The following is a 27297-nucleotide window of genomic DNA, read 5'->3' as shown; positions in this document are numbered from 1 at the left end:
GTTGTCACAAATGCTCCTATATCATCTTTCCTTAACGCGGAATAGTATTCCATTGTGTATATATACCACAACTTCTTTATCCATTCATCTATTGAAGGACATTTTGGTTGTTTCCATGTCTTGGCCACCATAAACAAAGCTGCAATGAACATTGGAGTACACGTGTCTCTATAGAGAAATGCTTTCAGATTTTTTGGGTAGATACCCAGGAGAGCGATTGCTGGGTCGTATGGTAATTCTATTCGTAATTTCTTGAGGAACCTCCACACTGCCTTCCATAGCGGCTGCACCAGTCTGCATTCCCACCAACAGTGTATGAGAGTTCCTTTTTCTCCACAGCCTCTCCAACACTTGTTACTATTTGTCTTATTAATGAAAGCCATTCTGACTGGGGTGAGGTGATATCTCATTGTGGTTTTCATTTGCATTTCTCTGATGATTAGCGATGTTGAGCATTTTTTCTTATGTCTATTTGAAGAGGCAAATTTTCTGAATAGCTTATATTTAATCGTTTTAGTAAAATATAAAATCCTCTTAAAATTACATTTTTATAAAAATTTTCTCAAACTTACCACCTACTTTCTTGACATTACTATGGATATGCATTAATACACAGTAAGTATTGTAGTGCTCTCAGGGCATTTAGGGATATGGAAGGTTATTGGTGCTTTCACCAAATGACCCCAACATTTAGGCTTTTGAACTCTCATATTTGTTCTTTATATTTTATTTCTCGCTCATACTTTAATCTCAAGCAGAATTCACGTTGTCATTTCTATTTTCTCCATCTTCTCTTCTAATTTGTTCAAATTCATTTTAAATAATTTATAGTAATGTATGTATAAAAATTAGAAAAGCAAATAGCCTTTGGATGAGGATGTGTTGGGCCTTCTTATTTAATTATATAAGGTTTAATGAGCTGATTTTTCTGATATGCCTTTTGGCTCCTCAGATAACCTTCTTTTCTTATACTTGACTTTATTCCAGAGAAAATATTTCCCAGTCTCCTAAAGACATGGAGAGCTATACTTGTTGCTATTTCAAAGTATCTTTCAATAAAGCCAGGAATTTATTTAAAGTAATATTTCTTTAGGTATTTTTCAAATGTAATCTTCAGTTAGAGTTTGAAATATATATTACTGAGCCATACAATTACGTTAGACCTGTCCAGATACTTTAAGAAAGTTTAAATATTAACATACAGTCATTGTGTCAAAGGATCCACTATCAACAGGGCACATGAGACATATTTCAACAAAAATATCCATGAACTAAGAATGGTCTTTCAAACTAATCATTCTTGTTTAGTTCTAATCTTCATGAAAGAACAAAACTTTTATAATTTTGTACGTTACTTTTGTTAAGCACTAATTTTTAATTATTAGTACTAAAACACTCCATAGTGCGTCAATTCAGTTGATTTCCTGGACTACTTCTTTACATCTCTCTGGAGTGACTCAGTTCTAAACACAGGAAAAATCTGAGATTCCAGGCCAAAGTAGGCAGCTGTTAGTAATCATACCCCAATAGATTTTATACAGTGGAGTTTCAAATTTATCTTGCCAATTTAGATCCAGTTAGCCTGGGATGAGTCTTAAATTTCTGCCATATCCTCTCGGCATCATAGCCTTTCCTTGACACTTGACTGAATGCCCAAACTGTTTCTCCATTATTGATAGTTTTTTACAACTATCTTTATTTTAGCTGTTTGTGGTTTCACATTTGCATTCTCTGCTAAAACTGAAGTTCTCAGAAACTTAGCACTTTGGGCTGGGTCCTAATAGCTGAACTACTACCCTTAAAATGGTTGGGATCTTATACCCAAGGGTTTGAATACCTAGATCTCAGATACTACTGTTTTGAACATGTCCAGCATCATCTAAGGTGGGATAGATCTGTATGATGGTTATTTTTATGTGTCAACTTGCCTGGGCCACAGGATGCCCAGATATCTGGTTAAACAGTATTTCTGGTGTTACGGTGAGGACGTTAGTATTTCAATTGGTGGACTGATTAAAGTTATTCCTTCCCAATTGTGGGTGGGCATAATCCACAAAAAGAGAGAGGAAGGGTGAATTCTTTCTGTCTTCCAAACTGATTGAGCTGGAACATTGGTTTTCTTCTGCTCTCACACTGGGATTTAAACCACTGGCAGTTCAGTTCTCAGGCCTTTGGACTTGGACTGGAATTAAACCACTGGCTTTTCTAGGTCTCCAGCTTGCAGATGGCAGATCATAGGACTTCTCAGCCTCCATAATTGTCCATGGCCAATTCCTCATAATAAATAGTTTCTGTTTCTCTAGAGAACACTGACTAATACAACCAGCCAGAGTGCACTGCCAATCAGCATCAAGCCCAAATAAGTTCAAATTTGCTATAGGCATTTGGAAACCTACTTGCCTCACATATTTCTAAGAGGCTAAGCGTACATACATCTAGACCAACAACCCTCTCTCCTTTAAACTATGTCCTAGCTTCTTTTGATTTTCCAGGAACCTAAGCTTTGAGGCCACACCATTTCTTATGTCTAGCTTGAGTGGGTTATAACATAATGAAAATTAAGAGAGATGAGTTTTAGGTGAAAGAGTTTGCACTTTGGTAGGGACAAAAGGTCCATTAAGATCTATTAAAACATGAAAGACACAGTCAAATCTTTCTAAAATCTTATCTGATAATATTATGTAAAATGAGCAGAGGAGAGAGTATTTAAGCAGAAAGAACAGTTAGGAAGGCAGTACAATGGTCCAAATGTGAAGAATTGAAAACCTGAACCATCATAGTGAAAATAATATTAAAAATAATGGACATATGTCACAGAAATTACACTCATAGAAATGGCAGAACTGAACAACTGGATGTGAGGCACAACAGTAAGAGGAATTGAATACAACAATGGAGGAGTAGAATATAGGTGATTAGCTTAAATTTTGAGTATTAGATAAACTATATATCTCTAGATAAAGTTATTTATCAAGCATTTGGAAATAAAGAACTGGTCCTCTGGAGGAAGCGTGGGTCTAAAACCATAACATGATGGTCACTCCCATAAGGTGATAATGAAGTCCTGAAAATGGATAAAATTACAAAGAATATAGGGAGGTAAGAAAAAGGAAAGTGAAAATGATAACAAAACCAAATTCTGGCAAGGAGGTAGAGAAACTGAATCACTCATATAATGTCTGTGGGAATGTAAAATACCATATCCACTCTGAAAAAACAGTTTGATAATTTAAAAAAAAAATTAAACATGCAACTACCATGCAACCCAGCAACTGCACTCCTGGGTATTATTCCAGACAAAAATGATGACTTGAGTTCAAACAAAAGCTCATACAGGAATGTTTATAACAGCTTTATTCCTAAGAGCAAAAAACTGAAAATAACCCAGATACCCTTCAACAAGTCAATGGTTAAACAAAGTCAGGTACATCATACCATAGAATACTACTCAGCAATGAAAAGAACTTGGATGAATCTCTAGAAAGCTATGCTGAGTGGAAGAAGCCAATTCAAAAGTTACATACTGTATTATTCTATCTATATGAATGCATGACATTCTTGAAATGAAAAAAAAATTATAGAATGGAAGAACAGATTAGTGATTGCTAGGGATTAAGATGGGAGAAAACAGATGTGGCTATACGTAAAAGGGCAACATGACAGATCCTCATGGTGATGGAAGTGTTCTGTATTTTAACAGCATCCATCTCAATATCCTGATTAGGATATTATGCTATGGTTTTGAAAATGTTATCTTTATGACATCTTTGCAAGATATTACCTTTGGGGAAATTGTGTGAAAGGTACATAAAAATGATTTATTACGACATTATCTGAATTTACTATTATCTCGTGATAGATGTTCAATTTTCAAATTACTTTATAAAAACATACATATAAAATCTTTAAATTAGATATTTGATGTCCTGATGAGTCTGGCTCCTTACCTCTCATCTTCCTAGATCCCTGAGTTACTGTCATAATAAATATTATTTAAATAAGTCATACCATGAGATTTTTTAAAATGTTTTTGAAAAATTTAGAAATCTTTTTGTGGCTGAAAAATTAACATTATGGAGTCACTCCTACTAAAACATAATAATATTTTATCTGCCATTCCAGCAGCCTGAAATCTTTTGACACTCAAAAACACTTTCTATAAGATTGTGAGTGTGCTAAAGCTATCGGAAAAATCACTTTGATTCTTCTTTCATATACTGAAAAATTACATGTGACTATTTCTTTCCTGCTTCTCTTAATGCATACATGTTAAATAGTTGAAAGTGCCATAAAATAAAAGCCAATTTTAATGTTTTGCCCCTTATCTGGATATTTCTGATAAGATATGCATCCATGAGTTTTATTAAAGCTCATAATGTGGGGAAAAAGTCAACAAGGGATGAGAAAAGGTATTCAAAATATTAATAGCTCTATGTTAAAAAGAAAGAAGTACCTTTACCAAGTCTGTCAACTCAGGCCAGGTAGAAATTTAAACTTCAGAAATTTCTTCCAAACCAGTTTTTCCATTCTTTGTACCCCCTACATTCTTTGTCTCTTGTGCAGAATTTCTGAAGAAACACAAAAGAATCCTATGTGTTATGAATAAGAAAAGAGTAGTTGTGGTTTGTGTTTAATAACAGCTTACTTGTGCAACTTCAAAAAACATGTAATTGTCATGGATTTACTCATGAGTATTACATAAAGCGAGTCTATAAATTCTGCTATGGTTGTAAGTGGGTCTATTAACCACTGTCTAAATATTTTTATTTTCCTGTATTTTTTTCAAATATGTATAGTTCTGAGAAGTAATCGTTTTTTAATTTCAATTTTTTTAAAAAAGCAACTTACAATAAGTTCCAGAGGAAAAAAGAATCATTCAGAATGAACAAGTGAATATGACCAGGTGATGGTTATTTACATCAAAAACTACTATATGCAAATTGTCAAGGGAACATGAAGATAAGGCATTTTCTGAGAAGAAGGAGATAAGAAGGAAACTTTTTGGAGAGCCTACCTCTTAAGATGGGTCTTAAAGAAAGCAATGGGCATGAACTGAAAGGAATCTACAAAGTATTCTCTTGCTGGATGAAACACCAGAGGTGTGCCATCAAAATGCAGACCTTCATAAGGGGTCTCGATACCTCGGAGAGCCAAGCTAGAAACTTTCCAAACTGAAAGTACTAATCCTAAATATTAACTCCCTGTCCAAAGTGTGTCCTCAAAAGGGCCCCTTAGAAACACAAGGATAGCATTTTCAAACTGATAAGAGAGGATATGACTTACATAGTCCATTGCTCACTATATCAACGTAGCTATCCAAATATACTCCTGAATACATGTCTTGTCCTTTGTTCATTACAGTAGTCTTTTGTAGTGCTTCCAAAGCTTTAAATCAACAATGGCTAACTCATAGGAGAAGCAGATAAAATACCAAATGAAAATAGTTCTGATTTTTCGCATTTCTTAAAATCTGCATACAGGTAGAAAAATTGGAGCACAGTTCTACCTTAAAACCTACTACTTGCATATACAACTGGTTATTAATTAGTTTAATTAACATAAAGTTTTAATAAATTAAATCTTAATATCTTTTAAAAATTTTTATCTTCAGTCAAAATGATAAACATGGTGAAGATATGTACTGTGAAAAATAAATCTACATAACTCTGAGGAATGACAAATGATATTTAACATCTAACCACAGATACAATTTTCAGTCTAGTTAGAAGCTTAAAGCGAAGCACTTACTGAGGTTAAATATGCAGCCAGGTAATGAATAAAAGCCTACCATGAATGAAGGATTCAGATTTTGTTTAACTACAAATCAGATCCACACTCTATTCTTTCGCCTTTTAATGTAGACCAGTCGTATTAATGCTCCAGAGTAGGTTTTTGTTGTTGTTGTTGTTGTTGTTGGTGGTGGTGGTGGTGGTGGTGGTGGTGGTGGTGGTGGTGGTGGTGAAAATATTATGAATGAACTTCCATGATGGAGAATGATTTTGTCACAGTTATCTTTCCCAGTAAGTTCATATACATTTATGGCTTTAAAGTTGTCAGAAATCTACCACATGAACATTTAAAAATATCCCGTAAAATACATCCCCTAAGAGAATTCAGTTGATCTCCTCTATTTTGAATGCTAGAACTCTAGGAAAACTATCTGAAAACAAGGAATAATTAACTAATTTAACATTTGGACTCACGTAAAGTAATAAATTTACCTAAGTAGAATTAAAGCCTGTAGTATATATAAAATTGATATTATAAATATATCTACTGCTACTGTAAAATTCTTCCTTATATTTTAGAATCACACAGCTTAGTTTTCAAAACTATTATGTTTCAAACTTATTTTTTCAAGGAATAAAATAATCACTGGATATCAGACTTTTAAGGAGTCCTTCTTTCCAGTGCATTCAATTGCATTTCTTGCTTCCAAACCCCAGAAAGACAACAAATATGAAAAAATTACAGATCCAAAAGCCCATTAGAGAGCATTTAAGCACATTTTCTAATCTAAGTTCAACAGTGAGTCAATTATGCCTATTTTCCGCCAATAAAAGTAATTCCTTAATTGTGTTATCAGCTGTTCTATTCCACTGGCACCCTCCATGCTAGTGACTTTCCTGGTGCGTCCAATTCTGTACACATACGTCTGCCGTAGCACTTATCACATCACATTGAATTGTCTACTTAGTTGTATATCTCTCCCGCCACACTCCAAGTTCTCTGAGAACAGGGGCCATGTATATTCTTCTTTGATTCCTAGCCCACGGGAGAAGACCAATGCACATTTGCTGGCTGTTTTTTAAAAGAGCTTTGCCTTATTATTCCTTGATGGATTCTCCTTCTTTGCAGGAGCAGTGTTATTTTTTTGTTATTTTTTGTTACTTCCTTTATATGGTACTTTGTAAACAGAGTATCTTAGGTTACAGTGTTGACTCCTTGATTCAGAGGTAAATCTATAGGAGTTCCAGGCTTTGAGTGTGAGCCATCGGACTTAAAAGGAAGGAAACACTGTGACTCAGATCAAAGGAGTGACAGTTTAAGTCATTTCCCCATTTATTGTACCTGTCTTCCATCTACCCGAGTGATAGTTATTCTATTAAGCTCTGGGATAATACAACTATTAAAAGTAAATCATAAGTCAGAAACACTTCTTTCCTTTAGCAAGTCACACATCAACAAAGAAAACCTCAAAGAAAGAGAAAAGTTCTGCAAACATAGAAGGGTTTCCAAATAATTAATTATTAAGGTATAGAAATTAACATTTTCCAGTCAAGAGTTTATTTCCCAAGATCTTAATATGGTTTAAAATATTTTACCAACCACAAAACAGTCAATTAAACTTTAAAGGTAACATGTGGAACAAAACTTAGCCTCTGGGAGGCAGTTATGAAGGATTAGATGGAAATATGCCACCTGCCTGTTTTAGTAGGTGTGGTTCATATCTACTCATACTCCATCTGACTGCTGAATTACTCCTGTCTTTTTGTTCAGACAAGTTGACTTTCTGGTAAAGGATTCTTTTGTCTCCCTGGTTTGTTGTGCAACCTAATGTAAGAGTATGTAATTGTAATTGGCATATGAAACTGGATACTCCCTCCCGGATGTATAAAAATCCAAGAGCATACCGGTAATGAAAATAAACCTACATTGACATTTATAGTATTTAATTTATAAAGCAACTAGTGATTCTTTTTTGAAGAGAAACTCTTAAGCAGAAATGGCTAATGGATTTACTGTTCTCTGCATCTGAAACTTGGGACATTATTATGATTCATTTGTTCACCCTCTTCTCACATACCTGCCCCATGAATTGAACAGGTTTGCAGTTTTGCAGGGACGTGGGGCCCACAGCAGAACCGTCTGGAGTAAATCTCATCATGTAATATTCTCTAGATACTAGGAATGAGTAGACAATGTTAAAGTCTGCCTTATTTTTTTTTTTCTTAATTTATTTATTGTGGTGACAATTGTTAATGAAATTACATAATTTCAGGTGTACAATTCTGTATTACATCATCTATAAATCCCATTGTGTGTTCACCACCCAGAGTCAGTTCTCCTTCCATCACCATATATTTGATCCCCCTTATCCTCATCTCCCTCCCCCCACCCCGCTTACCCTCTGGTAACCACTAAACTATTGTCTGGTCTATGAGTTTTTCTTTCTCATTTGTTTGTCTTGTTCTTTTGTTGTTTTTGGTTTATATACCACATATCAGTGAAATCATAGGGTTCTCTGCTTTTTCTGTCTGACTTATTTCGCTTAGCATTATACTCTCAAGATCCATCCATGTTGTCACAAATGTTCCTATATCATCTTTCCTTAACGCCAAATAGTATTCCATTGTGTATATCTACCACAACTTCTTTATCCATTCATCTATCGAAGGACATTTTGGTTGTTTCCATGTCTTGGCCACCGTAAACAAAGCTGCAATGGACATTGGAGTACACGTGTCTCTATAGAGAAATGCTTTCAGATTTTTTGGGTAGATACCCAGGAGAGCCATTGCTGGGTCATATGGTAATTCTATTCGTAATTTTTTGAGGAACCTGCACACTGCCTTCCATAGCGGCTGCACCAGTCTGCATTTGCCTTATTATTAAAGTAAAAAAATGTGTTATCCAAAATGAATGGGAAATGGAATGGCATGCTTAATTAACTGTTTTGAATAATCGAAACTTATCACACAAAGGTTATAAATTATTTTAAAATTTTTATTAAATTTATTGGGATGACATTGGTTAGTAAAATTATATAGGTTTCAAGTGTACATTTCTATAATACATCATCTATATATTGCATTGTGTGTTCACCACCCAAAGGGTATTAATTTTAAAAGGATCAAAGCACAGCAAAATGCACTCGACAACAAAAAATGCACTAAATATAGCAATGTATGTACTCTTTCCTAGTTATTAGCATATTTGTAATGGAATGTAGTTATCTGAGCATCTTAGTTTTCTGGTTCCCCCCAAAAAAATCACCTGAGACAGAGACTTATCTGCAACAGTTGATTTGAGAAAGACTAAAGGACAGATAAAATGGGGAGGGAGAGCTGGCTATCACTAGGGTCAATCTGGCTCCATCCCATGGGACCTTATGAATTATATTTCAGAACTGTGTTCCTCTGTGACTGAGAGGGAAGCTTTTGTCCACCAGCTCCCATCTTACATTAGCTCCAACAGCATTAACTCCCATATTTCCCATTGTTCATCTGGGAAAGTCCACTGGGGTCCTCCTGAGCAGAAAGTGAGAAGTCTTAGGTGCTGACCTGAGAACAGTATCTGTGAAGTTATCCTGAGTAAAGCAGATCCATGAAACTAGTCACTATACTGTGGCAGAAATAAGAGATGGGCCAAGAGTATTTAAAGCGGTGCATAAAAGTCGTTAAATACATTCAGTTTTCAGGTGATTTTAGATACAAGACCACTATTTTCCATGTTTTTAGTACTTTCCAGGACCCAGATTTATTTTTCAAATTACTTATAATGGGAAACTTGAGAGTTTTCTTAGAAATTGAAAAATGAATGCTAAGATTTTATTATTCTCTATGCTAATCTATGAACATAGTAAAAATTACACATATATCATCAAGATTGAATAAATGATTATGCCTGCAGAAAAATGTGTTCCCAAAAGCAAAATAATTAATATTAATTAATATTAAAATAAGTTAATTTTAAAGTAATGTGTTCATAAATATAAATATTTCCACTTTCTTTTCACTTGACTTTCAGACATGGACATGCAAACAGCAGAAAATCTTCTCAATACCTGTAAGTTCATTGACAAAGATTTATTTTCTAGTGAAACTTAATTCCTCGGATGGCAAAAAAGACGTCCACTTGAGAGTCAATGTGATATTCATAAAGGTGTAATGGGAAGTCTGCTTTTAGAAACTTGTGTGAAGGTGATTATAGTTGGCATTAAAAATAACTGATATCATGGATTTAAAATGAGGAACACATTATTACATGACATAATGGAAGCGGGTTCTACAAATAAGTGGTGATAACTAAGAACTTAGAATCTAAAACCAGCTACACATTAGTTTTGAGACCCAGATGTTCCATTTACCACTGGATGCATTTATACAGGCTATTTAACCTCTCAAACCATCAGTTCCAAGTTGTTGTGAAGAGAAAAGAAAGTAGCACATGTCAATGCTTACAAGAATTAAAATACTGCTCCCTTTCCAACTGCATATCCGTGTAAGGCCAGAGTTTCTTCATATACTTTGACCAAAACAACGTATCACAATTGATTGAAAGGAGAAGCAGATATAAGAGTTCAGTCATTTTTTATTAAGACAGATATTGAAGACACTTGCAAAAATGTAAAACAATGCTACTCTTTTTCCCTAAAGTATATTGTTTCAAAAATATAGTCTTTTAAATAAAAATAGTATAATTTGTGCTAAAAAATAAAAAAGTATACAGATCTTAATAAGCACTCAATAGATGTCAGCTGTTTGAGTTTTTATTCTGCCTATGAAAACTTCAGGTATAGGAACTTACTATAGAATTCTGATCCTACATGCCAAGCTTAGTGGGCTGAGAAGTAAGCTGCCTTACATGCAGGCAGCTTCCTCGCTGGCCAAGGCATTCTGCTTCCATTCTCCCAGTAGCTGCCCTGGGAAATGTGATCCAGGTTGCTAGTACCTGAAGCAGGCTGTCAGAAGAAGCACTGCTCTTATCTGGGGACTGAAACTGATTGGGGTACCGTGTTTCCCCGAAAATAAGAACTAGCCAGACAATCAGCTCTAATGTGTCTCTTGGAGCAAAAATTAATATAAGACCCAGTATTATATTATAGTAATTATATTTTGTCCAGCTAGGTCTTATTTTCAGGGAAACACAGTAGCTGGATTAGAGGAATCTCCCTCCAGGCCAGGTGACAGCAACCCTGACCGCTTTGACTATCCTTCACTAACAGCATACTTATTTCTGAACTACCAGAGCAAAACTTAAACACAAACTGTATTAGATTATTTTTCACTCTGATATATTCTTACTGAACAGTCCTCAAGTGACCTAATAAGACATTTTAAAGTCAATTATTCCAATTAAAACTTTAGTACTGATATGATCGAAATCCACAATTAGGAATTTGTGAGATTGGTAGAGGACAGATAGTCAAGACAGGAATAAAAACAGTGTTAAGGCTGGAACACTAAACAACCATCCAGATCAGTATTCTGAATTTCCTATCTGAGATTTTGGCCTAGCTGAGATTTTCATTGTACATTATAAATAAAAGAGGAGAAAGGAGAAGTAGGCAAGAAAAACCAAACAGGGTTGAAGAAAGAACAGAGTTTTGATGTATGACAGAAAGTGTGTTAAAGTGTAGTAATAGGTGATGAAGTAAAACTTGAAAGGGTAGGGAAGTTGAAAGAGCTTGGTAGATTCTCTAATGTTTTTTACAGTATCAGCCAGAAAAATCTTCATTATATACCTTAAATCCTTGAAATTTACCATAGGACGTCTTTTAACATAACAAAAGCTACAAGGTGCCACATAAGATTTCAAGGTAATATGCAGAGGTAGGAGCTGAGAAAGCTTAACAGTCACAACAATCATGACTAAATGAGAACTCAGAACGGACATTGATGCATAATTATGAATTAGATTAAAATTCTGAGTCAGAGCAGAAACAGGGAAGTTAGAATTGCCCACGGGAGGTTCTCCTAACCCACAGAGAAGCATCTTTGTTTTTATATTCCTCTGAAGGAAGTTGAGTAAAAGCCAACTTCCTTTAGGAGTTCTCCAAACAGAAGGGAGGATAGGGAGGAACCATTACATCTTTGGGTTCTGGATTATTTGTTTTATCCTCTGCAGCGTCTATGATAAAGGAGTGGAAAGAGGAAAAGAAAGGGAGTTACATTCAGTGAGTCACAACGTGAGAGCTCTCATTAAAAATAGCTACCTCAAAGGCTCTGTGATTTTTATGAAGAGGGTGCCTTAGCAAACTGAGGTTTGGGTGGCATCAAAAAAAACAATCTAGAATCAGAAGCGATATACAAATTTAAGGACTTCCGAGGGCTAGTGAAGGCCTTTTAAAAAGTCTACATATCTTCCTTTGTGCTTCTGATGCTGTTCCACACTCAGGAAAGAATATCTCAAAATATATCTTGTCACATACAACAACAACATCTCTGAAGCAATTGACCATTTAACCTTTCCAATTAATTTAAGTGTTCTTATTCTTGCTGCAAATACCTTTCTGTAACTCAGAATTTCTCAACTTGAATGCCATGGACATTTTGGGCCAGAAAATTCTTTGTTTCAGGGACAGTCCTACGTATTACAGAATTTTTAACAGCATGCTAGGCCTCTACCCATTGGATACCAAAACCCCTGCCCCAATAACAAAAATCAAAAATGTCTCCAGATATTGCCAAATATCTCCTGGAGATGGAGAGTGATGTGCAAAAATATACTGATTAAGAGCCACTGCTTTAATCTATGCCCACTGTGCTGATCACGACAAGTTTTCTTCACTCCCTAAATGTTTAGGAACATACCTATTACAGAAAAGGGTTTTGTAGTCAAACATTAGTATCATTTTTATTTCAAGATGCTTCATGGATTAGACTATATAGACTTCATTTTTACAAACACTTGTTGAGCTTTATGAGATGGATTCTCTGAGGTAGGTTCTGGAGATACTATTTTTTTAAAAGTTATGGTTCCTGCCCTCTAAAAATATTTATTAATAAGGCTAATAATCTCTACTAACAGATACCATAAGCTGTTAAGGTACAAGCTCGGTGCTTTAGTTGGAATAAGAAGAGATAGTCAAGAGAATCAGAGAGAGAGTGAGTCAGACAGAATAATAGTGAAGTTGTACGATTACTGCAGATTTGCTTTCAAGTCTTAAGAGTCTAGCAGCTTATCTGGATTTAAATTGACACTAAAGCACAGTCGTGATTCAGAGAATCATATAACTTTGGGAAAGGTTGACCATCTTCATGTGTTATTCCTTTTATTCAGGCATTGTGTATTGTAACTTGAGTATGAACACATTTTTGTCTACTCTGTCTCTCATCAGTATCGCATTCACATTCACATTCGTTCACACTTTCTCAGGGATGTTTCATAGAAATCATGAGTTTAAACAACTGCCCACAAAATTAAAAAGCACACATTTCCCTATGCAACTTTGTAACTGGTTATACAATTACTATATTCCAAGTTCAAATATGTAATTCTACCTACATCTTACAATAGGTCATAGCAAGACCACACAGAAAGACAGGGAATGTGTGCGAGCAATAAGGATGGGGAAGGAAGATGTCAATCTGTTTTGAATGAATTATTTGGAAAGCTCATGTCAGCAGGAAGTTAGTCCTAACTTCTCCAAAAATCACAGAGCCTTTGAGGTAGCTATTTTTAATGAGAGCTCTCACGTTGTGACTCACTGAATGTAACTCCCTTTCTTTTCCTCTTTCCACTCCTTTATCATAGACGCTGTATGAGTTTTTCCTCAGTTAATAGTGACATGTATTATGGGGAATTTGTTTACCATAGCAATGCATGCATAAGCAATATCTATATCATGATATGCTAATGAATTCTGTTTTGAGCAGGTTGTGGACACCGCACAATAACTTCCTATGGCCTCAAGATAACAGGGGGCATGGATGCCAAGGAAGGGGAATGGCCCTGGCAAGCTAGCCTTCAACAGAACAGTGTCCACCGATGTGGAGCCACTCTGATTAGTAACAGCTGGCTTGTCACTGCTGCGCACTGCTTTATAACGTAAGCTCTAGACCACATAAAGGCCTCAAAGCCACTCAAGTACCTAGAAGTCTGATACATATCTTTCAAGAATATGGCCACATAGCTACACTCCCAACTGTTCAACATTGTATGATATAGCCTCAAAATTACTCAATGAATTATGAGTAAAAAAAAAAAGAAGAAGAAGTAGATTTGGGCTAACACAATGTTTGTCAAAAGTGGCAATATTGACATTTCGGATCAAATAATTCTTTATTGTGGTGGGGGGAGCCGCTCTCCTGTGCATTAGAAGATAATAGATACCCATCAAATGACAGTCGAGTTCTCCCAGGATTGACAATCAAAAATGTCTCCAGACACTACCAAATGTGTCCTAGAGGACAAAATAGGCTTCAGCTGAGAATCACTAAGCTAGATTCACTTAATTCAAATTTATAAAGAAACTGTAAATCTCAGATGTAACACGGGTGTTCTATTACTTTCTCACCATTTTTACATTTGTTCTTATTTATTTATTCATAAGTATTTGAATTCATCCTGCATTCTCCATATGTATTATAGTCCTATTTGAAATGATTATTTCTTGAAAGGATATATTATTGCACCAAAAGTTTGCCTTTCTTTTTTACCTAAAAGTTTTATTACTCTTTTGTTTAATGGTTCATTTCCTTAATTTCTATTGGTTTTATGTGGCACTTATTGGTTTCATTTTTAAACAAAAATCTATCTCAAACTTAAGAGTTTGAAAATGTTCCAGAACACTATTTTTCAGTGCTTGATATATAAACCCTTGCTTAACAAATAATGGTAAAAGTCTGAAATACTTTCCTGTTTATAGTCTCTAATGCTTACAAAAGAGAATTTAGATATTTCCTTAAGTTTACTCTGTCCCATATCCTTGCCCACCTTTTATTTAATCTTATTGACTTGTGTTGTCATATTTATTTTCTAAATCTCCTTGAGTTTTTGTCTGGACAAAACAAGAATGAAATGTAGTTTCCATGGGTTATCTTTTAAAATACTTACGGAGTTATTCAAAACCTTCCGTGTTATTATATTTATTTTCATCTTTTACATACAGCTTTACTTTGCATGCGTACAAGCACTATAGAAATTCAAACCATATCTCGTTGTTTAGAAAAGCATAAGATATTAATTCCTACAACTCCAACTTTTAGTAAATAAATCTATTTTCTTTAGGGCCAATGATCCCAAGGAATGGACTGTTAGTTTTGGGCTTCTTTTAAGTGATCCTCAAACACAGCGCAGTATCAAGAACATTATAACTCATGAAGATTACCATTACCCTGCACATGATAACGACATTGCTGTTGTGAATCTGTCTTCACCAGTATTATATACAAACAACATTCGGAGAGCATGTCTTCCAGAAGCCACCTATACATTCCCACCCAATTCAGATGTGGTCATCACTGGATGGGGAACATTAACGCCTGATGGTGAGTTCCTAACCTTCCTCTGTTACATGGTTTGAGTTTTAGGCGTTAAAAACAATACCCAGAATCACAACTAAACCTGAGAAATACTTTCTCTGGATCGTTTTGTAGAGGCTAATGAGCAATACATTGAAAATTATTCTTAACAACATACATACAAAAACTATAATTTCACAGAGCTGTTTACCATAATTTCCCTTAAGAAGAGTAGTTCAGGGAATACAGAAATATATTATTTTTAAGTGATTGATTTTCTTCCATTTCATTAATTTATTTATTCATCCAATAAACATTTATATTGATTATCACCTTTGTTCCAAATACTGTCCTAGGTGGTTTGGGTATATTAATGAATAAAATAAGCATATATTCCTGCCCCCATAAAGCTTACATTCTTAGCAAAGAAAGACAATAATCACAAAATATAATAAATAAGTAAATTACTCGTATACAGCATGCTTGGTGCAGGTTAAGTGCCATACAAAAATAAGGTCTACGGATGATGAGACATTTTTGATGGCATGAAATGAGTAGTCCTCTATGATAAGGCTACCTGAGCACAGGCCATTTAAACATGTACATCCCCATGAACCTGACATTGTAAAGATTTAGTGGCTATTTATGTTCGTAAATGCATTTAAAAGCAGAAGAAAATAAACTTAAAATTAATTACAAGATTCAGAATTACTCATATAGTAATAAACAGCAAGAAATCTAAAACATGAAATATGTGTTTCTGGAATAAGCATGTTTCATTTGTTTTCTAAGGCATCCATGTAATAAATATAAAATTACAAAATAATTCAAAAGGAAAAACATCCTACCACATATGGATAGACACACTAAGTATTTCTAAATATGATCATTTATAACAATAGCGTGCTGTTTTTATAAAATTACTTCTTTGTTACTAAGAAAGGAGACAAATAAAAGCTTAATTAAAATGTGTGTTTTACATTGATTTGAAAATTGTATATAGTGTGAGATACTAATAATCTAGCCAGAGAAACAAATATTGACTTTAGCAAAAATTATATAATCTTCTTCTTACAGGAACAAATCCTAATATACTCCAAAAAGGAACAGTAAAAATTATAGATAATAATACCTGCAACAAGGAAGAGGTATATAGTGGTGTGATCAAACCTGGAATGTTGTGTGCTGGGTTTCTGGAGGGAAGAGTGGATGCCTGCCAGGTAAGTCTTCCTATTATATTTTCAAGATTTTTTTCTTGAGGCTTTTAATTTCCAATTAACCAGTTCTATTTTCTCGAAAGACTGACATTTTTTTAAAGGCTTAAGTATATTTTATAGCCAAAGTAGCTAATGAAAATTATATTGCTTTCTGACCGGTCTCATTAAATACTAAAGTGCAAAAGCACTCTTACTGTTATAAGAAGCTTTAGGTGGGAGTAGAGAAGAGACTCTGGAATAACAATAAAGAGATGAAGTGGAATATTGGTGACTTTAATTCAATTGCTCCTCTTTCACTGAGAGACTTTTCACTGAGAGACTTTCAACTGAGTACAACACCAAATTTAATGACCATGGAGCGCTCTTAATTTAGGGTGACCCCAAGACCCTAAATATTTTATTTATTTAACAACACATACAGCATCTCCATGGGCCAGGCACTGTTTTAAGCTCTTTACAAATATTAATTCAAGTTATGACATCTCTGTGATGTATGTTTGTACTATTATAAACCTTGTTTCTCAAAGACAAGTACCATATGATCTCACTTATATGTGGAATCTAAAGAAAAGAATAAGTGAATGAACTAATCAGAAACAGTTTTGGGGACAAAAAGGAAAAACTGAGAGTAGTTTCAGGTGTACAAGACAAGGTAATACTTAAACGTTCATCATTTATATCCCTCACACTGTGAACCCCCCACCCCATCCACTATCCCTCTGACCTCGCACCGAGCCATCACATTATATATATATAAAATTATAATTGGCATTCATTATTGTTTAGCTTCTGGTGCACAATGCCATGATCAGGCATCCACAGTATCCCTGAGGTGGTCTCCCAAATAGGACACGTGTCCATCGGATACCCAACAAAATCTTTACATTATTGAATACGTTCCCCAAATTAATTTTCAAAAACCCTGAGGCCATCTTGTGTTACCAGCTGCTTCCTAATCCCTTCACCTTTCACCTTATCCCCTCCCCCCCACCCCCCGCCCATCTAACAACTCTCAGTTTTTCCTTTTTGTCCCCAAAACTGTTTCTGATTAGTTCATTCACTTATTCTTTTCTTTAGATTCCGCATATGAGTGAGATCAACCACTCTTTTGATAGCATCCTCAATGACTTCACCATCTTCTACTTTCCCCACCACCCATCCTAATAATCTCCAACCACAGAGCAAACTATTTATTTTATTTGCTTTTATATGCTAGCTCCTTAGCACAACTAAAAGAAATCTTGTATTCTTGTAAACTGGTCATATAATCACAGCTGGGTCTTTAACACACTGTAGAATTCTTTAATGCATATTTCATGGTGCTATGTCAATCTTTCATTACTGTTTGAATGTATCCCACCACATCCTTATATTCCTTAACATATGACATTTCCTCCTACTAACTAGTAAAAAAATGAAAGTGATCATATGAGAAATCCTTTAATTTCTTTTCTACCTGATATATTTATATTTGTACTTATTTTCACCTTTTAGGCTCATGATGAAAAAGTTTCTTTTACTATACAAAGCTAATCTGTTGCCTGTGTTTTCATCCACTCTTTCCATCTACACAGATATTTGAACTTTCCATTAATTTGAACTTTCTTCCATATTTTCCAAACTGTCCCACTCTAATGAACTCTTCCACATATTCTGTAAACATTATAAGGTTTCTCTCTTGACATATGCTACTCTATTTTTCTTTTTTCCCTCTTGGTCAAATCTCTAAAGAATAGTTGACCATTGTTGTTCCACATTCCCAACTTACTTTCTGATCCACTGCTTGCAGGCTTTTGCCCTACCAGTCCACTGAAAGTACTCTAGTCAAGGTTACTAATGATTTTTTATTACCAAATCCAATACATGCAGAGTGGAAGATAGACTAAAAGCAAATGAGCTAGAGATAGAGGGATGCAATAAAATATTTTGCCTGAAAAAGGTAGTGAGGGCTTCAACTAAGACACAGTAGGAGGCACAGACAATCAGTTGAGTAGACAAAATTGTGGGATGGATTAGATGTAAGAAAGAAGGAAAAGGAGAAAAATAATGCTAACTTCCCTGTTTCTCCCTGAGCAACTGGAGAGAAGTTGTACAGGAAAAAGAACAGGTTTGAGGAGGATGAAAGTTCAGTTTGGGGGTGTGGTAAATTTGAGGTGCCTGTGGAATATCCAGGCAGATATGTCTAATATACCACTGAAAATAGAAACCTTGTGTTCAGGAAAGAGTTCTGGCTGGGGGTACATAGCTAAAAGTCATTGTCATCTTGGTGGTAGTTAAATTGATGAGCATAAATATAAAGCTCAGTTAAAGTGTGTAAAATAAGAAGCGTCTAAGGAACAGAACTCAGATATAAATGCTTTTAATGAGTTAACAGTAAAAGACAAGAAAGTTCAGAAAAAGAGAAAAACAAGAAAAAATTGGTGTTACAGAATTCCAGGATCAGGGAAAAAAAAAAATAAAAAAAAAAAAAAAAAATATATATATATATATATATATATATATATATATATATATATATGGTCATGGAAGAACTGACTCTGGATTTTGAACACACAATGCAATATACAGATGATGTAATATAGAATTGTACACTTGAAACCTATATAATTTTACTAACCAATGTCAACAAAATAAATCTAATAAAAAATTTTTAAATGTCAAAAACAAAATGAACAAACAAAAAAAGAACGTCTAAGTATTACCTTGTTTTGTACACCTGAAACTAATAAATAAATAAATTTAAAAAAATAAATAAATAAATTTATGAATCTAAAAAAAAAAAAAAAAAAAGAATAGTTAATAGTGACACATGACAGAAAAGCCAAGTAGATAAGTGCTGGAAAGAGCCCATCAAATTCAACAATTGTTTATTGGTAAAGTGTGGGAAGTTGCATGGGTGGAAAGAAAAGCCATTTAGAAGTAAATTGAGAGTGGGATGAGAAAATGGAAACTTCAATATAGATTACAACTTTAAATGACTTTAGCTATGAAAGGAAGATAATTACCATGTTTTCCCCAATAAAAGACCTAACCGGAAAATAAGCCCTGGCATGATTTTTCAGGATGACATCCCCTGAACATAAGCCTTACTGCATCTTTTGGAGCAAAAATTAATATAAGACCCAGTCTTATTTTGGGGGAAACATGGTAGAGCAATAAAGGAGGTCTCAAGATCCACAAAAGGATGTCATTTTTCAGGTAGGCAAGACCAAAAAATAAAAATAAAAAAACATGTATATGGCTGGAGGGGAAAGAAAGTAGAGGAAATGAGAACATATAAGGAAAATAAAACAAACAAGAAAAGAGAAGATTATTGATAAAACAAGTTCCTTGATCCAGAGAACAGATGGAGGGATTAGCCTTGGAAAGAACTAAATATGTTCATTATTAGAAAGAGGAGAGCAGATACAGATATGGGCTGATATGGGTGAGCTGGGAAGTCAAAAGGTACAAAGACAAGAAATGGAAAGATTGCGGCCTGTTATTCTCCACTTACTCTATGAATCTGAAACTAAGTAAGACATTAGACTCAGAATGAGAGAACCAATTTCTTTTTTTAATTGTGAAATGAGGTTTGTGCATCGCTAATGAGAATGTAAAATAATACTGCCTCTATGGAAAACAGCATAGTGGTTCCTCAAAACAATTTTAAAAGATTACCGTATGATCCAGCAATTCCACTTCTGGGTATAGACCCCAAAGAATTGAAAGCAGGGACTCAAATAGATATTTGTACATCCATGTTCACAGACACTATTCAGAATAGCCAAAACATGGAAACAACCCAAGTGTCCATTGATGGATAAAAGCATACACAAAATATGGCATACATATTAGCCGTAAAAAGAAAATTCTGACACATGTTACAACAGGAATAAACCTTGAAGACATTAGGCTAAGTGAAATAATCCAATCTCAAAAGGACAAATACTATGTGACTCCACTCTTATGAGGTACTTAAAGTTCTCAAATTCATAGAGACAGGAAATAGAATGGTGGTTTTCAGGAGCTGGGGGAAGGGAACCATGGAGACTTATTGTTTAATGGGCATAGAGTTTCAGTTTTGCAAGATGAAAAAAAGCTCTGGAGATGGATGGTGGTGGTGATCACACAACAATATAAATGTACTTATTGCCATTGAACTATATACTTAAAAGTGGTTAAAATGGTAACTTTTGTGTTATGGTTTTTACAACTAAAAATTAAATGATTTTTTAAACTGTGAAATGAAGAAAGTTTGCATTGGCTCCTGTTAAAAATGAGAAAGGAATATGGCTAGAGACACATAACTATTGGGGAGAGGTTTTGATTTGAGAATATAAATTTGTAACATGGTTTTCTTTCAGTATATGGTTTGGCCTAGGTTATGATGGGAAGGTAAAAAGCTGAGAATCCTTTTGGAAGAGTAGTGGTATGGGTAAATTCTGGAAAAATGACCTAAATATCAATAGATAAAAACCGTAAGGAGTATAGAAGGTAGTTTAGCCAAAGTATTATGCATAACTCTGAAATTAGTTGGAGGCTTACCCAAGAATAGAAGAGCAATAGTCCAGTGCTGGTGGTGGGTAAATATAAACCTTCCTTTTTTCCCAGCATCTGCCTGAAAATAGGAGAGTTGGGGGAGATAATCAGAAAATTCCTCAGCATATTGATGATTGTATAAGCAACAATACTTTAAATATCTCTTTTAGGTAATAATTGAGTTGAATTTTTCATCCTTGTTTTCCATTATTGTATTTTAGATCCAAAGACATACACTCATATCTTCGATTTAAATAAATGATTATAGAACACAAAAATATTCAAGACTAGAATCATTTTAATATTGAAATATCTAGGTGTGTTTTTTTCCCTTTTTTTTTTTCTGTCTCTCCCTATCTTTACCACAGAGAAAAATAAGCAGTATTTACCTTTAAATTATAGTAATTGTATATGTTCTTTTTCTTTCTAGGGTGACTCTGGTGGACCTCTGGTTAGTGCAGATGATAGAGGCACTTGGTTCCTTGCTGGTATTGTAAGCTGGGGAGATAAATGTGCCCTTCCAAACAAGCCTGGTGTCTACACCCGAGTGACATACTATCGAGACTGGATCAAATCTAAAACTGGTCTCTAGTGCAGAAGTTCTTTGTAGATTAAAGCTGGAAGAGTACATGCTTGTTAAATATGTTTGTAATTCCCAATGTTAAATGTAACTAAGTTAAATGTAACTAAGAATTACTTTATGCACATTTAATGTTACAAATTGAAACAAATACAATTTTAGAACTATGAAAGCTTCATGTGTATTAGATTTTGACAAAGGTTTAGTGAGAGTAATGGCCCAGATATACAATATTTCCTTTTACCCCTTTCCAGACTGAAGGTAATTATAAGAGTAATGAATTACAGTTTACTATGTAGGTCTTCTCTGCTGATTTGCAGATCCAGTTCCCTTGAGAAAGTATAGAACATTAACAATAAACTTCCTTATGAGTGTATACACAATCCCCTGCTGACAACCACGTGGATTCCACAAATCAACATATCGGTAGGTTATAGCTGAGTGGGTCGCAGTAATACTGCCTATAAAAATTTCCCAGGAAAATCTGTCTACCTGTTTTCTTTCTTGTCTTTCGGCCGGTGCTAACCCCTTTCCTATTTAGGGCTTCCTCACCCTGAGTGACACAAAACAGCATGATATCCCATGGGATGCATTCAATAAATCTCAATGCTTGTTGATTTGTCTCTATTTTTCTTTCATATGAAAACGAGGCCAAAAGATGTTTCTCGCATATACACACATAATAGTAAAATTATCCTCAGACGCTATGTAGTCTTAAATAGATTCTGCAAATAACACCATATTACGTGTCTCCAAACCCTTAAAATTCCTCTACGATACAAATTACCAACTAGAATAATTAACATGAAAATTTTCCTTCTGCTTCACTTTCCTTTTGCCCACACAGAAACCTACTGAGGGCACCAATGTCTATAAATGCACTTATGCCTAAATCCAATTTGTCAAGTAAGCAGAGCAGTTGGCTTTTATCCAGAATATTATCTCATCAAGGTGCTTTCCCAGATTGTAGCCCACCAGTATTTCTATAGCAGTTTACCCTACTTGTTTTCATCATTGACACTACAGTTACCACTAATCATCTTCATTATAATTTTTTCACATATCTAAAAAATAATTGCATTCAAAATAGTAGCTAACATTTATAGGCTACTTCCTATGTGCCAGGCAAACTTTGCAAGTATTATCACATTGAACCCTGATAACAACGCTGTGAGCATGGTCCCCTTGTAATCTTAGTTTTATGTATAAAGAAACTGGGATAGAGAGAAGTCAGGATCAGAGAGTTTATAATTGGTTGAGCTGGGATTCAAAATCAGATGACTGGATTATAGAACCCACACTTCAAACAACTTTGCTCAGTTATATGCTATTGTTATAACTAAGGATCTGCCTAGCAGAGTATTCTAAAATGTAGTATTTTAAGTCATAAACTTTATGGATGAATAAAAACAGTAGCTTTATTATTTGATTGGTTTTAAAATATTCTGACATATCTTGAGTTATACATTTATAAGAATTAGCATTTCTGCTTTTTAATTTTCTAGAAATTAATTATAAACAGAAATCTATACTCATATTGGTCCAGATTCTTTGGTTGCAAGTGACAGAAACTCAATTAACACTAGCTTAAGTAAAAAGAGCTTTATTTACTCATCTAACTGAAAATCAGAGATGCACATATGGCAGAACTAAGGCTACATACAGGGGCTCAAAAAATGTTTCGATCTCTAGCTGCATCTTAACTTTCTTCTCCTCTGTCTATATTCATGGCCAGGTGCTATGCCTGAGATTGTAAAGACATGCTCACTGGCTCTAGACTTAGATTTTCCTGGCTGGCTAACAGTCCCACAAAAATAGAGTCCTCCTGCCCACTGACTTCAGTAAAAAAGTCCTGAGGATGCCATGATAGATGGGCCCAGGTTGGATCAAGGTACCCCTCCTGGTGGAGGAGGTGGGGTCCTTGATGGTAGCCCCTCAGGTCAAAGAGGAAGCATTTCCAGAAAAAAAAATTAGGCAGACAAAAAAAAATAGTTATCTATTTTATTACCCAATCAAAATGTGCAATTTTATGAATCAATACAATGTTATTCAAAATTATATTACTTCAAAACAAATCAATTCTATATTTTCCTGTGCTTATTATGCTAATTACAGTATTGCATAAAGCAATGTCATACTATGCATATTCTGGTATCTTAGGGGGAAAGCAAGAAGGACTATTGATTAAGCCACCAGTACAGTTCTTTACCTAATTTTTTGTGTATAGAAAGTATTCAATGTCTGACAATTAAGGTAGCTAACTCATCCTAGAAAAAGTGCTACATACCTTATTGCTAACTATGACTATGGTGACCTTCGAAGTACTATCCTTTGGAAGCTATGCACTGATGCCATCACCTAGTCCACCCTTCAAAGCAATTTTGGAACACTTTCTCTGGAATGGCCATCAGAGCTGTCATCATATTACCCTTGATGTCCTGAATGTCATCAAAATTTCAATATTTCCTTTATCTTCAGGTAAAGAGAGAAGTCATTGGGGCTAGATCACGTGAGTAGGGAGGGTTTTCCAATACAGTTATTTGTTTACTGGCTAAAAACTCCCTCACAGACAGTGCCATGTGAGCTGGTGCCTTGTCGTGATGCAAGAGCCATGAACTGTTGGCAAAAAGCTCAGCTTGTCTAACTTTCACGCAGCCTTTCAGCACTTCCAAATAGTAAACTGGGTTACCTGTCTACCCATTTGGTACAAATTCATAATGAATAATCCCTCTGATACCAAAAAAGGTTAGCAACATCGTTGGAACAAATTTGCAAACTTAATGTCTGACCTCATATAAGATTCCTGAGATTCCTGTTGGAGAAAAGTGCAAATACTTAATTTTTATTTTTGAAAATAATTTGACATGAAGACAGGTATGTTAAATAACCACATTTAAGAAGAAGTATGCCATTTCCAAGTAGGGCTGGTTTAAGTGAACCAACCTGCATAATGATATATTATATTGTGACAGACTCCCTCTTCTTCTCTATAAGAGAGACAAAACAGTAGGTAATGGTGATAACGGTGCCTCCCCAGCTGGGCAAGAGGTCATAACTACTGGGTCTCTTTAGATTCAGGCATTTCTGCTATAAATAGTATCTGGCAAAAGTTCATGATGAGAACTTTAAAATAATAGTGAAAATTCAATACACTGAATATAAGTTATTACCAAGTTTATTAAACAGTTAAGTTAAATATTCACTGCAAGTAAGATCTGTATGTTGAAGTCCACTTTTCCTGTCAATCTCCCCTTACTGATATGCTAGTAATATTTTAATGAATGTGAGGTTCACATATCAATTGGTTTCTTTTTTTTAAGTAAAGTTTAATGTGGTGACAATGGTTAGTAAAGTTACAAGTGTACAATTCTGTAATACATCATCTATATATTACTTTGTATGTTCACCACCCAGAATCAGTTTTTGTCTGTTTAAACCCCATACCTATATGACCATTAGCAACTGAATTATCTGACATCTCTTTCAGTGTTTTTCTGATTGTTTGTACTCAGCTGGACGTATAGATTCTCTTGTCAGGTAACCCAGTATCTGGTAAAACCAGTTTTATTAGAATTTGCTTACTGCAAATCAATATTTTCACTTTGATCTCTGATTTCTCTCATTTTTCCTCAGACTGCTGCTGTTCAGGACTCTTGTTGAGCATACTATCTTTGTTTATGATGCTGCAAAATTTAGTATTGCTCAGACTCTTTCTGGCATAATTTTAGTTCCCCTCAGAGGATCTCATAGTCTAAGTACGAAAGACTGTCTTTCTCAATGATTTCCACCAAGTAAGCAACACAAAACAAAACAAAACCTTTCTAGAAAGTTTATTATTTCTTCATTTTCAAGGATTTTCTTGTTAAAAAAAGAACCATACTACATATACCTGGAGTGACAAAAAAATGTATACACATGACTTGTATTCATCTTTTTTTATCAGTATATATTATTACAACTTTAATACAGTGTTTTCCTTTCTTAAAATGTGCATACATTTTTTTAGCACCCACTGAATTTTCAAGTGCTCAAAAAGGATAGCCTTGTCACATTTTCTTTTAACCCTTCACAGTGTGGGGGTTTTAATATAAATTCAAATTAATTCTTTTTCTAAGAGGAAAATTTCTTACCTTTTCATATATTTTAAATAACATTTCTTTACATTTTGTATTTTTTTAAAAATGTAACCTCCATGATATCACAGGTTCTCTGTTCTATTCTATATTCCTAATGCCTACACCTCTGTCTAGCACATAAAAACATTTGTTAAATAAATGAAAAAATGAATTAACGAGAAAAGCTTGGAAATTAAAGTTTCTATGATTGTATTAAATAAGGCATATCCAACAAATGAAAATATGTCAGCTAAATGGGTAGAAATCTGTGCATAATAAAAGAACAATAGAAAATTAATTTGAAGCTGACAGAGAACTTAAAACTGTCATGAATTTTACAGGTAATAGCTGAGACCCAGAAGGTTTGACTGTCACTCAAGAGAATGGGAATCTCCTGATTTCCAATACATATAGTGCTCTTTCTTCTATACAGTATTCATTACGAAAATACAGTTGAGATTCCATGACAGAGCATGCCATTGCCCTCAAACATTGATTTCCTAAAATGTTCTTTGAATAGATTATAAGGGTTGTAATGGATATTATTGGTCCTCCACCCAGACCCTTCTATCAGACATGAACACTACTCCATCCGTGGTTGAACTACCTTCTTCTTCTGAGAAAGCCCTCAGCTTATGGGAGCCACCACTCAAATGTGCCTGAGATGTCACACCTCTCCCCACCTAAAAGGTGGGCCTCAGCCAATGGATAATTGATACATGAAGAATGAAAGCTTAGCCTCCTTTCCCAATGGTGGGACAACTGTGGTGCCATTTACATTCCAGCACACTATGTGGCATCAAGCTAAGGCTGGACGGCAGCTGAAGCCACATTTACCTCACTTCTTCCTCTGTCCTGTCATGCTTCCCTCACTGTTTTAAAGGTTTTACCTTAGAAAACTGCCTAAAACCACTTGCACAGGAATCCTCATTTCCAGCACTTATTCTAGGGAACTCGACTTAATACATTGGTTGATTTAGTTTTCAGATTAGTTGACTTATTGGGGAAAACAGTTTCCTTGTATTTTTCCTAAAACACATGACACATTTTTCTAATTTAATAAATCTGGTACAGTAAACCCAATTGAATCTTTATTGTTTCAGAATATCTTGCCAAAATTCATCCTTACAAACATGAAGCTTCCTTGTATTGTACTATAAAATTAGATGCAAATAATTTAAGCATTTAAATGTAATTATATTGATTTTAGGACATGAAATCTGTATTTCATTAAACCTGTTATCAGTTTGTTTTTCTTTTTTTTGTCTTTTTTCCATGGACATGTAATGCAAAAACATTTCCAGGTAATTAACCATACCCTGGGTGGTAAAATTCCAGTTAATCAAACTTTGCTATTCAAAGACTTGTGCTTTGAAAGTTTTTTACTTGTCCATATGGATGCTTTGATGATCTAGTAAGGGAAAATCTTATGTAACAAACAATACTATATCACAGATACTATAGACTCCTATCTATGAAATTACTCTTTATAATAAAGGCTTTCCGTATGTCATATCCTCATTGTAGATTAGGAGAAATAAACAGAGGAAGAGTTACTTATAAGCTTCCTATTATTGCTCCTACCTTTGAAAAATAATACTAGGAACTTTCAAAATTACACATTCTAGAAAAACAATCAACGAAAAAATTCCAGATAAAAGACAGTATATGTCATT

At 34.6% G+C, this 27297-nt stretch overlaps 1 protein-coding gene across 1 annotated transcript in view; it reads left to right on the top strand.

The window, feature by feature from the left end:
• Positions 1–21518, top strand: part of LOC308499233 (transmembrane protease serine 11C-like) — a gene marked incomplete at both ends in the record, with an annotated part of 62272 nt that extends 40754 nt beyond the window's left edge. The window contains 5 exons of the mRNA XM_081052243.1: positions 12754–12830; positions 13602–13773; positions 14956–15215; positions 16266–16408; positions 21357–21518. Of these exons, the coding sequence (XP_080908369.1) occupies positions 12754–12830; positions 13602–13773; positions 14956–15215; positions 16266–16408; positions 21357–21518 (814 nt within the window). The remainder of the gene's footprint in view (positions 1–12753; positions 12831–13601; positions 13774–14955; positions 15216–16265; positions 16409–21356) is intronic.
• Between the last annotated feature and the right edge of the window lie 5779 nt (positions 21519–27297).

This window comes from Rhinolophus hipposideros, assembly GCF_964194185.1.
Source record: "Rhinolophus hipposideros genome assembly, chromosome: 1".
Classification (NCBI taxonomy): domain Eukaryota; kingdom Metazoa; phylum Chordata; class Mammalia; order Chiroptera; family Rhinolophidae; genus Rhinolophus; species Rhinolophus hipposideros.
This window is presented reverse-complemented; position numbering and strand designations above follow the sequence as displayed.